This window comes from Oncorhynchus clarkii, chromosome 33 (genome assembly GCF_045791955.1).
Source record: "Oncorhynchus clarkii lewisi isolate Uvic-CL-2024 chromosome 33, UVic_Ocla_1.0, whole genome shotgun sequence".
NCBI lineage: Eukaryota > Metazoa > Chordata > Actinopteri > Salmoniformes > Salmonidae > Oncorhynchus > Oncorhynchus clarkii.
The window spans coordinates 10,976,410-10,992,607 of NC_092179.1; the positions used below are offsets into that span (position 1 = coordinate 10,976,410).

The following is a 16,198-nucleotide window of genomic DNA, read 5'->3' on the forward strand; positions in this document are numbered from 1 at the left end:
GATGGGGGTGGAAACATCATGCTTTGGGGCAGTTTTTCTGCAAAGGGACCAGGACGACTGATCCGTGCAAAGGAAAGAATGAATGGGGCCATGTATCGTGAGATTTTGAGTGAAAATCTTCTTCCATCAGCAAGGGCATTGAAGATGAAACGTGGCTGGGTCTTTCAGCATGACAATGATCCCAAACACACCGCCCGGGCAACGAAGGAGTGGCTTCGTAAGAAGCATTTCAAGGTCCTGGAGTGGCCTAGCCAGTCACCAGATCTCAACCCCATTGAAAATCTTTGGAGGGAGTTGAAAGTCCGTGTTGCCCAGCAACAGCCCCAAAACATCACTGCTCTAGAGGAGATCTGCATGGAGGAATGGGCCAAAATACCAGCAACCGTGTGTGAAAACCTTGTGAAGACTTACAGAAAACGTTTGACATTTGTCATTGCCAACAAAGGGTATATAACAAAGTATTGAGATAAACTTTTGTTATTGACCAAATACTTATTTTCCACCATAATTTGCAAATAAATTCATAAAAAATCCTACAAAGTGATTTTCTGGAATTTTTTTCTCTCATTTTGTCTGTCATAGTTGAAGTGTACCTGTGATGAAAATTACAGGCCTCTCTCATCTTTTTAAGTGGGAGAACTTGCACAATTGGTGGCTGACTAAATACTTTTTTGCCCCACTGTATATGAACTGCATAAATACAGACAGCTCTGGCCATTACCTGTTTGAAGTTTCCACTCCTCCTCTGCTCCCAGTCCATCATGTCATGGAAGATAGGGATCATGACATTCCTCAGGTCAGGCTGGGGAACCAGGGTCACCTCCAGGAACGGACCTATCATCGCCGGGATGAAGTTCAACTTGTGCTCACCTGGAGAGAGAGTGGGAGGGAGAGATGGAGAGAGCAGGAGAGAGAGGGGGAGAGATGGAGAGAGCAGGAGAGAGAGAGGGAGAGATGGAGAGAGCAGGAGAGAGAGAGGGAGAGATGGAGAGAGCAGGAGAGAGAGAGAGGGATGGAGAGAGCAGGAGAGAGAGAGGGAGGGAGAGATAGAGAGGCAGGGAGAGATGGAGAGAGCAGGAGAGAGTGAGTGAGAGATGGATAGAGTGTGAGGGAGGGAGAGAGAGTGAGTGAGGGAGATGGAGAGAGCAGGAGAGGGAGAGAGAGATCAACTACGTTCCTCTGAGAGACGAGCAAGAATCCAAAGAAGTGACACAGAAAGAGAACGAGACTGTGGCTGCATCGTACCTAAGTTCTGCCACATGCTGAAGATCTCACAACCCATCATCACCCTCATGTCCCCATACCTGTACAACAAGACAACACACAGTGCCAGGTCAGAACAGCGACGAAGCCAGCATGTGAAAAGTGGAGAAAGTTAGTGCATGTAGAATGTTTTGGAGACTTACTTCTCCAGTACCCTCTTCTTCTTGGACGGAGAGAAGGACTCCAGTTGAAGACAGGGCTGGTTGATGAAGATGACGGACAGATAGAAGTACGAGTCCCACACCTAGGGAAGACGCATTAAAACCACATTACAGCATGTCGATAACGTGCTTTCTTCACTTTGTTTTGTTTTTGTTAAACAAAGAAAGACAAAGTGGATGTTTGCAGCTCTTACCTTGTAGTCAAACTTGTCATTGAGGAAGTTCTTCCTCAGAGCATCAGAGAGGTACAGGACTGTTGTTATGATTACACTGAGATGGTGGGGGGGGGGTGGACAACAAGATTGTCGATAAACCAAACTATAAGCAGGTGTCAGCTAATAATGAGTAACTATGGAGGGACATCATTTTGAATCAAATATGTGGGATAAGTGGTGTTACTTGTTGGTGACCAGCCGCATGACAGTCCAATCTTTCAGGAACATCTCTGGCCGAATCAGAATGCGGAACACGGTGAAGATCTGCAAGAGAAAGTCCTGAAAAACAGAAAAAGGAGCACACTACATTTACTTGGTTTAACAGCAATTGCCATTCAGCACATCACCAAACTATGAATGGAAAGTAATGTATTCAGAGTGGGAGTGCATTCATGATATCCAGTGTTCATGGTATTCCTTCCTATTACTGTGAACTTAGTGACCCCATTTCCTCCTTTCCGCATTCCTATCTCTCCATCGCACCTCTTCCTCAACCCCTGGCATGACCGTTCCTCATTACGCACACACACACACACACACACACTCCTGCTACTGACTATGACACACAAGCGGAGTCATCAGTCAGATTCTGCTGAGTGGTGTGTGTGAGTGTGTAGCCTTACCCTCAGGTCATCTTTGCTGGTGAAGGCCTGCAGGAGCTGCTGGTAATGTTTATCACTCATCTGTCTGAGGAGAGCCAGCAGGCACGCCACAAACTCCCCCTGTAGACAGAGAGAGAGACAGAGAGACAGAGACAGAGATAATTTGGTACAAATCCGAACTACAACATGTAATTGATCCTCTCAAAATTGGCAAATATCACAATTGGTTAAAATTGACAAAATATAACTAGTACTGACAGAAAAATATGTGTTCCTTTGCGCAATATATATTCCCCCCTCAGAATCCCCATATTACTCAGAGGAGATCTTCCCCACCCTTGAGGAAGAGACGTGCCATTTCCATGCGGACCCAGGGAAATGTGCTCATCTGTGGGGACACAAATGCGCACACAGGAACACTACCTGATCTAACGAGCACACGAGGGGACAGCCTTATTACAGGCCATACGGTTTCTAACTGTCTTAATCTCCCCCATAGAAACAACAGTGACAGCACCGTCAACAACAACAGAAGGGATCTGTTGCAGCTCTGTAGAAGCCTGGGTCTGTACTTTGTCAACGGTAGGTTACGGGGGGGGGGGCTCTTTAGGGAGATTCACCTACTGCTCACCTTTTGGCCACAGTACAGTAGACTATATGATCACAGACATTGACCCTTTCTCTCTCAGCTCCTTCACTGTCAAGACACTAACACCTCTGTCTGATCACAGCCAAATTACGTTGATCCTCAAAAGAACAACCAGACATTCACAGCCCAGTAAGCTGTACAACATCAGAAATTCATACAGATGGGCCTAAAACAGCACAGAAGAATACCAGAAAGCAACCTGTAACCAAAATATCCAAACACTCTTAACTTTCTGGATACCACATTCACTCACAGTGAAGAAGGCATCAATCTAGGCGTAAAAAACATCAACTATATATATTCAGGCAAACGGCAAAAGAAGCACAATTGAAATTGATAAAATACAAAACAAAAAATACCACAGATGACAACTGGTTTGATGCAGATTGTAAAATTATAAGGAATAAACTTAGAACACTATCCAACCAAAAGCACAGAGAACCAAATAATGGTGAATTACGCCTTCATTACTGTGAGACTTTAAAACTCTATAAACATACACTCAGAACCAAACAATCACAGTACAACAGCAAGCAGCTGACACTAATTGAGGAGTCCATAAACACACACAACTTCTGGCAAAATTGGAAAAAACTCAAATCTAAACAAGAGGAATTAGCGATACAAAATGGTGACATATGGACAACCCATTTTAAAACGCTCTACAACACCGCTCAAATTGACACAAACGCAGAACATTCATGAGAAGTTGACTGGATTAGAAAAAGCTATAAAGGACAATCAAAATCCACTGGACTCCCCAATTACTGACCAGGAGCTCTATAAGAAATTTCAAGCTCTCAAATTTAAAAAGGCATGCGGACCTGATGGCATCCTAAATGAGATGCTCAAACTCACTAGTGCAAAATTTCAATTGGCTATATTAAAACTGTTTAATTTGATCCTGAGTGTAGGTTATTTCCCTGACATCTGGAATCAAGGACTTATAACCCCAATCTTTAAGAACGGAGACAAATTTGACCCCAACAATTACAGAGGCATTTGTGTGAACAGTAACCTGGGGAAGGTTTTCTGTAGTATTATAAATGTAAGAGTTCTAAACTTCCTTAGTAAGCACAATTTCTTGAGTAAAAGCCAAATTGGATTTATACCAAAACATCGCACAACTGATCATATTTACACCCTACACACCCTGATAGATAAACATGTCCACCAAAATATATGCTTGCTTTATCGACATCCAAAAAGCATTTGATTCCATTTGACATACAGGACTGTTCTACAAAGTTATTGAAAGTGGTGTAGGGGGTAAAACATATGACATAATTAAATCAATGTATAAAATTGGTAAGAAAATAACAGAATTCTTTAACCTGGGGCGGGGCCTTCGCCAGGGTTGCAATCTGAGCCCTGCACTCTTCAATATTTACATTCACGAATTGGCCACTATTCTAGAAAAATACTCAGCCCCTGGTGTTAGTCTCCACAATTCAGAAGTTAAATGCCTACTCTTCGCAGATGACCTATGCCTGCTGTCACCCACAGCACATGGCCTACAGCAGAGGCTGGACCTGCTAGAGCAGTACTGCCAGACCTGGGCCCTGGCAATAAACCCCAAAAATACTAAAATAATGATTTTCCAGAGAAGATCCAGATCTCAGGGAATTAGACCAAAGTTCTCAATTGGTACAAAATACACTGCTCAAAAAAATAAAGGGAACACTAAAATAACACATCCTAGATCTGAATGAATGAAATATTCTTATTAAATACTTTTTTCTTTACATAGTTGAATGTGCTGACAACAAAATCACACAAAAATGATCAATGGAAATGTTATTTATCAACCCATGGAGGTCTGGATTTGGAGTCACACTCAAAATTAAAGTGGAAAACCACACTACAGGCTGATCCAACTTCGATGAAATGTCCTTAACCTCTTTGATCTCTAGGGGCGCTATTTCATTTTTGGATAAAAAACGTTCCCGTTTTAAGCGCAATATTTTGTCACGAAAAGATGCTCGACTATGCATATTCTTGACAGTTTTTGAAGTTTCAGAATCTGCAAAGATATTGTCTGTAAGTGCCCCAGAACTCATTCTACAGGCGAAACCAAGATGATGCGTCAACCAGGAAATGAGCAGATTTCTGAAGCTCTGTTTTCCATTGTCTCCTTATATGGCTGTGATTGCGCAAGGAATGAGCCTACACTTTCTGTCGTTCTCCCAAGGCGTTAGCAGCATTGTGACGTATTTGTAGGCATATCATTGGAAGATTGACCATAAGAGACTACATTTTCCAAGTGTCCGCCTGGTGTCCCTGCGTCGAAATTGGAGCGTAAAGCCAGGTGCAATTATTTTTCCATTTGAGAGCAAGGAGAAACCAGGCTTCCAGGAAGGATATATCATTGAAGAGATATGTGGAAAAACACCTTGAGGATTGATTCTAAACCACGTTTGCCATGTTTCAGTCGATATTATGGAGTTAATTTGGAAAAAAGTTCGCGTTTTGAGGGCTGAATTTTCGTTTTTTTTTTTTTTTTTTTTGGTAGCCAAATGTGATGTACAAAACGGAGCTATTTCTAATACACAAAGAATCTTTTTGGAAAAACTGAGCATCTGCTATCTAACTGAGAGTCTCCTCATTGAAAACATCAGAAGTTCTTCAAAGGTAAGTTATTTTATTTGAAGGCTTTACTTGTTTTTGTGATAGTTGCCTGCTAAATGCTAACGCTAATGCTAACGCTAATGCTAACGCTAAATGCTACGCTAGCTAGCTACTGTTACACAAATGATTGTTTTCCTATGGTTGAAAAGCATATTTTGAAAATCTGAGATGACAGTGTTGTTACAAAAGGCTAAGCTTGAGAGATAGCATATTTATTTCATTTCATTTGCAATTTTCATGAATAGTTAACGTTGCGTTATGGTAATGAGCTTAGGTCTATAAATAGAATCCCGGATCCGGGTTTGGTCGTCGCAACAGGTTAAAACAAGTCAAAATGAGGCTCAGTAGTGTGTGTGGCCTCCACGTGCCTGTATGACCTCCCTACAACGCCTGGGTATGCTCCTGATGATGAGGCAGATGGTCTCCTGAGGGATCTCCTCCCAGACCTGGACTAAAGCATCCGCCAACTCCTGGACAGTCTGTGGTGCAACGTGGCGTTGGTGGATGGCGCGAGACATGATGTCCCAGATGTGCTCAATTGGATTCAGGTCTGGGGAACTGGCGGGCCAGTCCATAGCATCAATGCCTTCCTCTTGCAGGAACTGCTGACACACTCCAGCCACATGAGGTCTAGCATTGTCTTGCATTAGGAGGAACCCAGGGCCAACCGCACCAGCATATGGTCTCATAAGGGGTCTGAGGATCTCATCTCGGTACCAAATGGCAGTAAGGCTACCTCTGGCGAGCACATGGAGGGCTGTGCGGCCCCCCAAAGAAATGCCACCCCACACCATGACTGACCCACCGCCAAATCGATCATGCTGGAGGATGTTGCAGGCAGCAGAACATTCTACATGGCGTCTCCAGACTCTGTCACGTCTGTCACATGTGCTCTTCACAGATGACAGCAGGTTCACACTGAGCACAGGGCTCCAGGGGCGAATTTGCCAATATTGGTGTTCTCTGGCAAATGCCAAACGTCCTGCGCGGTGTTGGGCTGTAAGCACAACCCCCACCTGTGGACGTCGGGCCCTGGTTCCCTGTAGAGGAAAGGCTGAGCAACCACTGCACAACAGCAGAACCTGAGACGGAGCTGCATTTCCTGACAAAATGTCAAAAATATAAAACAATTAGAGAGAGTGTCATTTTCCCAAATTTGAAACCCTTATTCAAGGTTTCAAAGACCTCTCTGATGAGGATAGGCTACCCGTCCTGTTGGGGGAGGACGCAGAGAGCTGTGGGTTGGCAGCGCACTACATTGCTGCCTGCCACAAGTTGAGGGACAGTGTCTGACAGACCAATCAACCTGCACATGTCCTCTTCTGTATGCTTATTGTTAGATGTATGGTTATTTTGACACTTGGTTATTGTTGTTACTGTTGTCTCGTTGACAATTTGATTCTCATTTGTATTTATTTTTATATATTGTAAATATCCAAAATAAGCTTTGGCAATATGCACATTGTTACATCATGCCAATAAAGCGAATTAGACAGACAGACAGACAGACAGACAGACAGACAGACAGACAGACAGACAGACAGACAGACAGACAGACAGATGCAACAAACACACCCCACAGAGCCCCAGGACAATTAGACCCAACCAAATCATGAGAAAACAAAAAGATAATTACTTGACACATTGGAAAGAATTAACAAAAAAACAGAGCAAACTAGAATGCTATTTGGCCCTAAACAGAGAGTACACAGTGGCAGAATACCTGACCACTGTGATTGACCCAAACTTAAGGAAAGCTTTGACTATGTACAGACTCAGTGAGCAGCCTTGCTATTGAGAAAGGCCGCCGTAGGCAGACATGGCTCTCAAGAGAAGACTATGCTATGTGCTCACTGCCCACAAAATGAGGTGGAAACTGAGCTGCACTTCCTAACCTCCTGCCCTATGTATGACCATATTAGAGAGACATATTTCCCTCAGGTAACACAGATCCACAAAGAATACGAAATCAAATCCAATTTTGATAAACTCCCATATCTACTGGGTGAAATTCCACAGTGTGCCATCACAGCAGCAAGATGTGTACTTTAACAACACTGTATATATATATATACATATATATATACAGTGCCTTGCGAAAGTATTCGGCCCCCTTGAACTTTGCGACCTTTTGCCACATTTCAGGCTTCAAACACAAAGATATAAAACTGTATTTTTTTGTGAAGAATCAACAACAAGTGGGACACAATCATGAAGTGGAACGACATTTATTGGATATTTCAAACTTTTTTAACAAATCAAAAACTGAAAAATTGGGCGTGCAAAATTATTCAGCCCCCTTAAGTTAATACTTTGTAGCGCCACCTTTTGCTGCGATTACAGCTGTAAGTCGCTTGGGGTATGTCTCTATCAGTTTTGCTGACTGAAATTTTTTCCCATTCCTCCTTGCAAAACAGCTCGAGCTCAGTGAGGTTGGATGGAGAGCATTTGTGAACAGCAGTTTTCAGTTCTTTCCACAGATTCTCGATTGGATTCAGGTCTGGACTTTGACTTGGCCATTCTAACACCTGGATATGTTTATTTTTGAACCATTCCATTGTAGATTTTGCTTTATGTTTTGGATCATTGTCTTGTTGGAAGACAAATCTCCGTCCCAGTCTCAGGTATTTTGCAGACTCCATCAGGTTTTCTTCCAAAATGGTCCTGTATTTGGCTCCATCCATCTTCCCATCAATTTTAACCATCTTCCCTGTCCCTGCTGAAGAAAAGCAGGCCCAAACCATGATGCTGCCACCACCATGTTTGACAGTGGGGATGTTGTGTTCAGGGTGATGAGCTGTGTTGCTTTTACGCCAAACATAACGTTTTGCATTGTTGCCAAAAAGTTCAATTTTGGTTTCATCTGACCAGAGCACCTTCTTCCACATGTTTGGTGTGTCTCCCAGGTGGCTTGTGGCAAACTTTAAACAACACTTTTTATGGATATCTTTAAGAAATGGCTTTCTTCTTGCCACTCTTCCATAAAGGCCAGATTTGTGCAATATACTTGTTGTCCTATGGACAGAGTCTCCCACCTCAGCTGTAGATCTCTGCAGTTCATCCAGAGTGATCATGGGCCTCTTGGCTGCATCTCTGATCAGTCTTCTCCTTGTATGAGCTGAAAGTTTAGAGGGACGGCCAGGTCTTGGTAGATTTGCAGTGGTCTGATACTCCTTCCATTTCAATATTATCACTTGCACAGTGCTCCTTGGGATGTTTAAAGCTTGGGAAATCTTTTTGTATCCAAATCCGGCTTTAAACTTCTTCACAACAGTATCTCGGACCTGCCTGGTGTGTTCCTTGTTCTTCATGATGCTCTCTGCGCTTTTAACGGACCTCTGAGACTATCACAGTGCAGGTGCATTTATACAGAGACTTGATTACACACAGGTGGATTGTATTTATCATCATTAGTCATTTAGGTCAACATTGGATCATTCAGAGATCCTCAATGAACTTCTGGAGAGAGTTTGCTGCACTGAAAGTAAAGGGGCTGAATAATTTTGCACGCCCAATTTTTCTGTTTTTGATTTGTTAAAAAAGTTTGAAATATCCAATAAATGTCGTTCCACTTCATGATTGTGTCCCACTTGTTTTTGATTCTTCACAAAAAAATACAGTTTTATATCTTTATGTTTGAAGCCTGAAATGTGGCAAAAGGTCGCAAAGTTCAATGGGGCCGAATACTTTCGCAAGGCACTGTATATATATATATATATATATAATATGACATTTGTTTTGTCTTTATTGTTTTGAAAGTTCTGCATGTGTAATGTTTACTGTTAATATTTATTGTTTATTTCACTTTTGTATATTATCTACCTCACTTGCTTTGGCAATGTTAACACATGTTTCCCCTGCCAATAAAGCCCCTTGAATTGAAATTAATTGAATTGAGAGAGAGAGAGAGAGACAGCTTTTAACATCTGGGACACTGGCCACGTATACTATATAACAATAAGAGAGATGGAAGACCATGTACCCCGATGGAAGACCTGTAAATACTACAGTCAGAACAGGTTGGGAGAGAAATAAAGTGGTTATTTTCTACTTTTTTAGGTGGTTTGACATTTGGAAAAATGTCAAATGGAAATGTAAGAGAATAGTTCTCTCTGAACTCGGCTGTGGTTAAGAGCAGGACAGAAGTACAGCTCTCTTTGACCACAAATACAGTTTCAATCATTGACCTTAAAACCTCACGCTATATTTCGAATGACTAGCAGTCACACACACACACACCGTGATGTCCTGGAACTGCAGTCTCATATTGGTCCCGGCTGCTTGTGGTCTGTTCGTGATCTCAAGGATGGTCCTCATCAGGACAACCAGCAGACTGTCCACTATCAGATCCACCTCCTCAGAAACCACCGGCTCCTGGGGACACACACAAGTTCACATTAAGTTTCACACAGGTACATAATCATGATCATCATTACCCATACAGACAGTATGAAAACATACAGAACACAAAAAGATAGACCACTAGCCAATACTTAAACAAATTGGACACACATTAGTGTGTGTGTTTGTGTGTCAGACTGGCTGCTCCTGCTGTCACTTCATCTTAGCCATGTTCACAGCAGTCTGTGTGTATGTGTGTGTGTGTGTGTGTGTGTGTGTTTGTGTGTCAGACTGGCTGCTCCTGCTGTCACTTCATCTTAGCCATGTTCACAGCCGTCTCTGTGTGTGTGTGTGTGTGTGTGCATGTGACTAGCTGCTTCTCAGCTAAACAGGCCAGCACCATGTCAAGGTCAGGACGAGCCTTAACATAGGGACAAACTGCCACATCCACACTTTCACGTTTCATTGATGGATCTGGATTGGATTGTTTATTTGTTCTGGCACCTAGCTAGCTATCTGTTTACTTTGTTACTTGATTTACTGGACTCTATTATCAGTCTGGCAGGTTTTGCTAGTTTGTTTTAATACGCCACGCAAACAAACAAAGCTGTGTTCATTCAGATCACAATACACATTGTTGTTATCAAATATCCAAGGCAACAATACAGTTTTTGAGCCATTAACAGTGAGCTAGGTAATCTCGATTAACCCAGAACCTCAAATCTTGCACAATTTGTAGTATGTCCATGATTAACCGTGAGGTGGCAGCCTAAAAGACTACACTACCCATGGTGCTCTGCTGTGGCTGTACTCACGGTGGCGGTAGAGTCGTACTTCCTGACGAGAGAGAGCATGCTGGTGAGGATACGGGCACACATCACCAGGTCTCTCTGCTCCTGCATGTGGGCCTGCAACAGACGCAACACCACCGGGAGCAGGATACACCTCGACTCTGGAATACACACACTTGAACATGAAAACACACACACACACAAAAATACTAGCATGTATGTTCTGCTCAAACACCTGTTTTTCTATTTTATCCCTCTCTTGGGTGTGATTTTAACCCCTAGCCTTGCCTCTGAGCAAGCAGCTAATAAAATGTTACCACAGCTATTTGTGTGAGTATATAATTATCATTAACTACAATTAACTGGCAAGTGCGCCTGTGTAGGTATGTAATTACTAGCAATTGTGCATAATCATGTGTGTGCGATATGTGTGGTTGTGTGTGTGCGTACATAACCCCCAAATGTTTGCTTATGAGTGTTGTGTAAATGAAATATTGTGTGAGCGTGCGTGCGTTCCTACCTGTGTTGGTGTACAGCTGGCTCTCCACGGTCTTGGCGATGCAATGTAGCTTGACGGCTTCCAGGGGGCACTCAGCGCGAGCGGTGGCAGGCAGGCTGCCCAGCGTCTCCCTGACGAAGCCTGCCACCTCCCTCACAGTGAAGATCTTCAACAGCTCCCCGTACACCGCAGGGAACGTCCTCAGGAACACCGCCTTGGAATACACAGACATAAACAGACAGTGTATAAATTATACAGTATCACCCCCCTTTGACATTTTTGGAAATAAATTGATTTTTTGGGGGGGTGGGTTGTATCATTTGATTTACACAACATGCCTACCACTTTGAAGATGGTAAATATTTTTTATTGTGAAACAAACAAGAAATAAGACAAAAAAAATGAAAACTTGAGCGTGCATAATACATTTTGCAGCAAGTCTCTTGGGGGTATGTCTCTATAAGCTTGGCACATCTAGCCACTGGGATTTTTGCCCATTCTTCAAGGCAAAACTGCTCCAGCTCCGTTCAAGTTGGATGGGTTCCGCTGGTGTACAGCAATCTTTAAGTCATACCACAGATTCTCAATTGGATTGAGGTGTGGGCTTTGACTAGGCCATTCCAAGACATTTACATGTTTCCCCTTAAACCACTCAAGTGTTGCTTTAGCAGTATGCTTAGGGTCATTGTCCTGCTGGAAGGTGAACATCCGTCCCAGTCTCAAATCTCTGGAAGACTGAAACAGGTTTCCTGCAAGAATTTCCCTGTATTTAGCGCCAACCATCATTCCTTCAATTCTGACCAGTTTCCCAGTCCCTGACGATGAAAAACATCCCCACAGCATGATGCTGCCACCACCATGCTTCCATGGTGTTCTCGGGGTGATGAGATGTGTTGGATTTGCACCATAGCATTTTTCTTGATTGCCAAAAAGCTCAATTTAGTCTCATCTAACCAGAGTACCTCCTTCCATATGTTTTGGGAGTTTCCCACATGCCTTTTGGCGAACAGCAATTTTTTTCTGGCCACTCTTCCGTAAAGCCCAGCCCTGTGGAGTGTTCGGCTTAAAGTGGTCCTATGGACAGATACTCAAATCTCCGCTGTGGAGCTTTGCAGCTCCTTCAGGGTTATGGTGCTCTGTGGGATATCCCTGACCTGTTTGGAGAGCCTTGATCTTCATGGTGTTGCTTGCTTGGGGGTGCCCATTGCTTAGTGGTGTTGCAGACTCTGGGGCCTTTCAGAACAGGTGTATATATACTGAGATCATGTGACACTTAAATAAAGTCCACCTGTGTGCAATCTAATTAACTTTGTGACTTCTGAAGGTGATTGGTTGCAACAGATCTTATTTAGGGGCTTCATAGCAAAGGGGGTGAATACTTTTCCGTAAAATAAATAAATAAATTTCATTTCACCAATTTGGACTATTTTGTGTATGTCCATTACATGAAATCCAAATAAAAATCATTTTAAATTACAGGTTGTAATGCAACAAAATAGGAAAAACGTCAAGGGAACGAATACTTTTGCAAGGCACAGTAGCTATCTAGCAGTATGTAGTACAGGTTTCTACCGAAAGTGACTCACGGTTAACACATATACTGACTATAAAGTAGCCTGTGCCTTATTAGAAAATGTTACTCAAACCATATACCGTTTAGGTGTAGAACACACTTATCTAGAGGAGGCTTATACCTAAAGTGATCAACAGTTACACTAACAAATATGCTACTGTATATTCAGTAAATGTGGCCCATGAGAAATCAAACCAATCATAACCAATGCTTCAACCGATACAGTCTAGGACCCCCAACACACACAGCAGAACGTCTATTCTATGCCTGTACAGAAACACAATTCCACTACAGTATAATATATCTTGATATCCCTCATCTCTAACCTACAGTGCCTTCCGAAAGCATTCCTACCCCTGGACTTAATCCACATTGTGTTGTGTTATAACCCACCAGATGGCATTTGCCATAAGCCATGGCAAAATGTGTAGAATTGCTGGAAATGTGTGCAATCTACGAAAAACAGTCCAACTCCTCCTCTTTCTCATTTTACAAACAGAAACACGGTGTGCCTTTGGTGGTTCATCGATGTGTCGTTCTGGTCGTGAGCGCTGCACTCAACATAGCTAGTTTGTTAGCTAACCTATACACTTTAAGCTAGCCAGTAACTCCTCCAGCATGTGTTGACGTCATTTCACAGGTTGTCTTTTTGTAACGGAAGCTGTGGAGCTCGATAAGAAATGGCACTTCTGTGTCCAAATATGTTACTCATAATTTGTTTTTAAGAATTAAAAATGACCTGGTATAATGGTGCATTGAGCAGTTACACAGTTTAAAGCCATTATTTTTGGCGTTTTTGCCCAAAGTCTACCTTTATAAGTAACTGTCCAGTGTTTCCAGGTTGCTATGAAATATGACCTACAATTAATTACAATATGAGTAAAATAGTTTTCCTTCTAGAAAATGGTAGTTAAGTATGTTTAAAAAAGCAGCTATTCTATGTTGGAATGGTGTGGGCGTATACAAGTCATTAAAAATATTAACATGGATTAGGAGTGGCTTGACCTGCATTCTCCTATAGCCATTGTTCTGTTCGGTTGTAGATCAAGATTACAATAGATCAGCAATCAGCCATTTGTTTAACTCGATTGTGCTAAGAGGTGCACACTGTTACTGTGCATGGTTACTGTTACTGTTCTGTGTCTAGTTAAAATGATTTCATGGCGGTACTGGAAGGGAGGACAGGTGGAGCAGCATGATGACACCAGGGCGTAATAACAACCCACACAAGGTGAAAATAACAGTGCAGTGTGTGGTAAGGATCTCCGGGAGAGAGTGAGAGCCAGAGTGAATGGTCACTCACGCAACAGGGTGAACAGACAGAGTGACGGGCCAGGTCATTATCAGTTGGGTTCATTAGGGTGGGCTGCTGTGGGAGTTTACACAGCTAAGTGTGCAGTAAACACACACACACACACACACACACAGCCCAGTGGCTTATATCTTAGTGTGGAACCTTGAATTAGACCGCACATTATCTGTGGAGGGCCCAAGGGAGAGACAGGCTAGAGGCCAACAGAGAGCCACTGGAGAGAGACGATTACTAGAGAGAGCAGGGACACACACACACACACATAATGTATTACTGTAGATTAGGATCTCGAGGATTTGGGGGAAGGAGGACAAGCGGGTCTCTGGTGTATAATAAGCACATAAGCACACACACACCCTCATACTACTGTGTGTGTCTGTACAAACAAAGACATCAGCTGAAGACAGAGACACACAGACACACACGCTACACTGTGTGTAATTCAGATTATTTGTGGGTGTGTTTAGCAGCTTTGTTTTAGTCTTCCTGGAGAGCAGTTCAGCCTGGTTTTGTGCTGTTCAGCCCCCCAAGACAAAGTATGAAATATGAATTACAAAGTATCTCCAGGGTTTATAATCTGCGTGAAATTCAATTAAAAACATTTTCTTACAAATCAAACTGAATTAAGTGGGATTGCTTATTGCTTGAAACATAACACGCACGCACACGCACGCACAGAGAAGCCTGCCTCCTGCTGTTAATGCCCATGGCATATAAAGCAAGACAGACCAGGATGCAATGTTGATAACCTCTGTGCTCTCTTTCAATCATGTGGGGCATGTTTCATGTCTGCACTGCGTCAAGCCACTGTGTCAATGTCACGTGCGTGCACACACACACACACACGCACAGTCAGAAAAACACACACACCGACACACCTGTGTCTGCGTGACGGGGCTGGTGATCTTGTTCTCCTGGGACAGGAAGAAGCGGATGGACATGAACAGCTCGTGGACGCAGCAACGGAACTCCTCCTCGCTCTGACCCCCGGTGGCGAGGGCGAAGAGACGCCGGGACTGGATGATGTACTTAAAGATGTACTCAGTGGCCTGGGGGGGGGCATAAAGTAACACACAGTTACTCACTGATAACATCACTCATCCACCATAATGCTAGACAACACTGGTCTTAAAACATAATAGGAAAACATATTAGTGTCGTTGATGTGGGTCCCTGCAATTAAGTGTGCTACTAGGCCATTAAAAGTAACTCGTAATGGAAATGTCGAACACCCAAGGTGTAGCATTTCTACTTTTTGAAACTGCATGCAGCAACAATATGAGAGAGAGGTGGCGAAAAGAGACTAATGAATGATACGGAGATATCCTATGTGTGGGGGAAGAAGGATGCTTGTGTGTGTACGTTTTTTCTGGTTGTTTGTCTGTCTCTGTGTGTGTGTGTGTGTGTGTGTGTGTGTGTGTGTGTGTGTGTGTGTGTGTGTGTGTGTGTGCGTGTGTGTGCGTGTGTGTGCGTGTGTGTGTGTATGTGTGTGCGTGCGTTCAGGAGCACACACTCACATTGAGGACCTGCTGAATGTGATCCTGGTGCTCAGCGTCTATGATGCGATCCACGTACCACTTCAGTACTTTGATCAGGTCCCTGCGAAAGACACACGTCTAGCATCAACTACTGACCTCGACCTTTCCCTGCAATCACAATGCATTTCCACCAACAACCCCAAGCATCCACCGACATATCGCAGAGGCGCAACACACAAAGGACGCCTTGGTGTAGCGTGAGTAAACGCTTGACAGTGCATGTAAAAATGTATGGCGATGGTGTTCATAAACAACGTCTAGGGCTGAACAACCTTCGATTGTGTTCTGTTCATGCAACAAAAGAAACAGAACACAAGGGTTGGTTTAGAAAACATCCGTGTGTGGCAGTGCAATGGTGCGATAACAATATTGCAGATTCACACTGTGTAGTGTATTAACACTAGCGGCCAGGTTTGAGAGCACACACTTACAGATAATTGAACAACATCATAAGAGACAGTAGGAGTACAAGGGAAAATGGTGGAGAGAGCACAGTAATTTGCACAGAATGAACATCTGTGTGGGAGATGTTTCGCCTGCTTTTCTGTGATTGGAACGTGATCGCATGTTGATTGGTTTTCCCTTGGGCACATAGCGTACTGAAGAGACAGCCACCATTTTGTTGG

At 43.2% G+C, this 16,198-nt stretch overlaps 1 protein-coding gene across 3 annotated transcripts in view; it reads right to left on the reverse strand.

Annotated features, from left to right (window-relative positions):
- LOC139392674 (dedicator of cytokinesis protein 4-like) overlaps positions 1 to 16,198 on the reverse strand; it is a 148,459-nt gene that overhangs the window by 38,601 nt on the left and 93,660 nt on the right. For all 3 annotated transcript variants that reach the window (XM_071140829.1, XM_071140827.1, XM_071140828.1), the window contains exons 21-31: positions 15,552 to 15,633; positions 14,913 to 15,083; positions 11,171 to 11,363; positions 10,675 to 10,811; positions 9,758 to 9,892; positions 2,263 to 2,361; positions 1,824 to 1,918; positions 1,619 to 1,694; positions 1,407 to 1,507; positions 1,246 to 1,304; positions 722 to 870 (exon numbers count right to left, since the gene is read on the reverse strand). In XM_071140829.1, the coding sequence (XP_070996930.1) occupies positions 722 to 870; positions 1,246 to 1,304; positions 1,407 to 1,507; positions 1,619 to 1,694; positions 1,824 to 1,918; positions 2,263 to 2,361; positions 9,758 to 9,892; positions 10,675 to 10,811; positions 11,171 to 11,363; positions 14,913 to 15,083; positions 15,552 to 15,633 (1,297 nt within the window). The remainder of the gene's footprint in view (positions 1 to 721; positions 871 to 1,245; positions 1,305 to 1,406; positions 1,508 to 1,618; positions 1,695 to 1,823; positions 1,919 to 2,262; positions 2,362 to 9,757; positions 9,893 to 10,674; positions 10,812 to 11,170; positions 11,364 to 14,912; positions 15,084 to 15,551; positions 15,634 to 16,198) is intronic.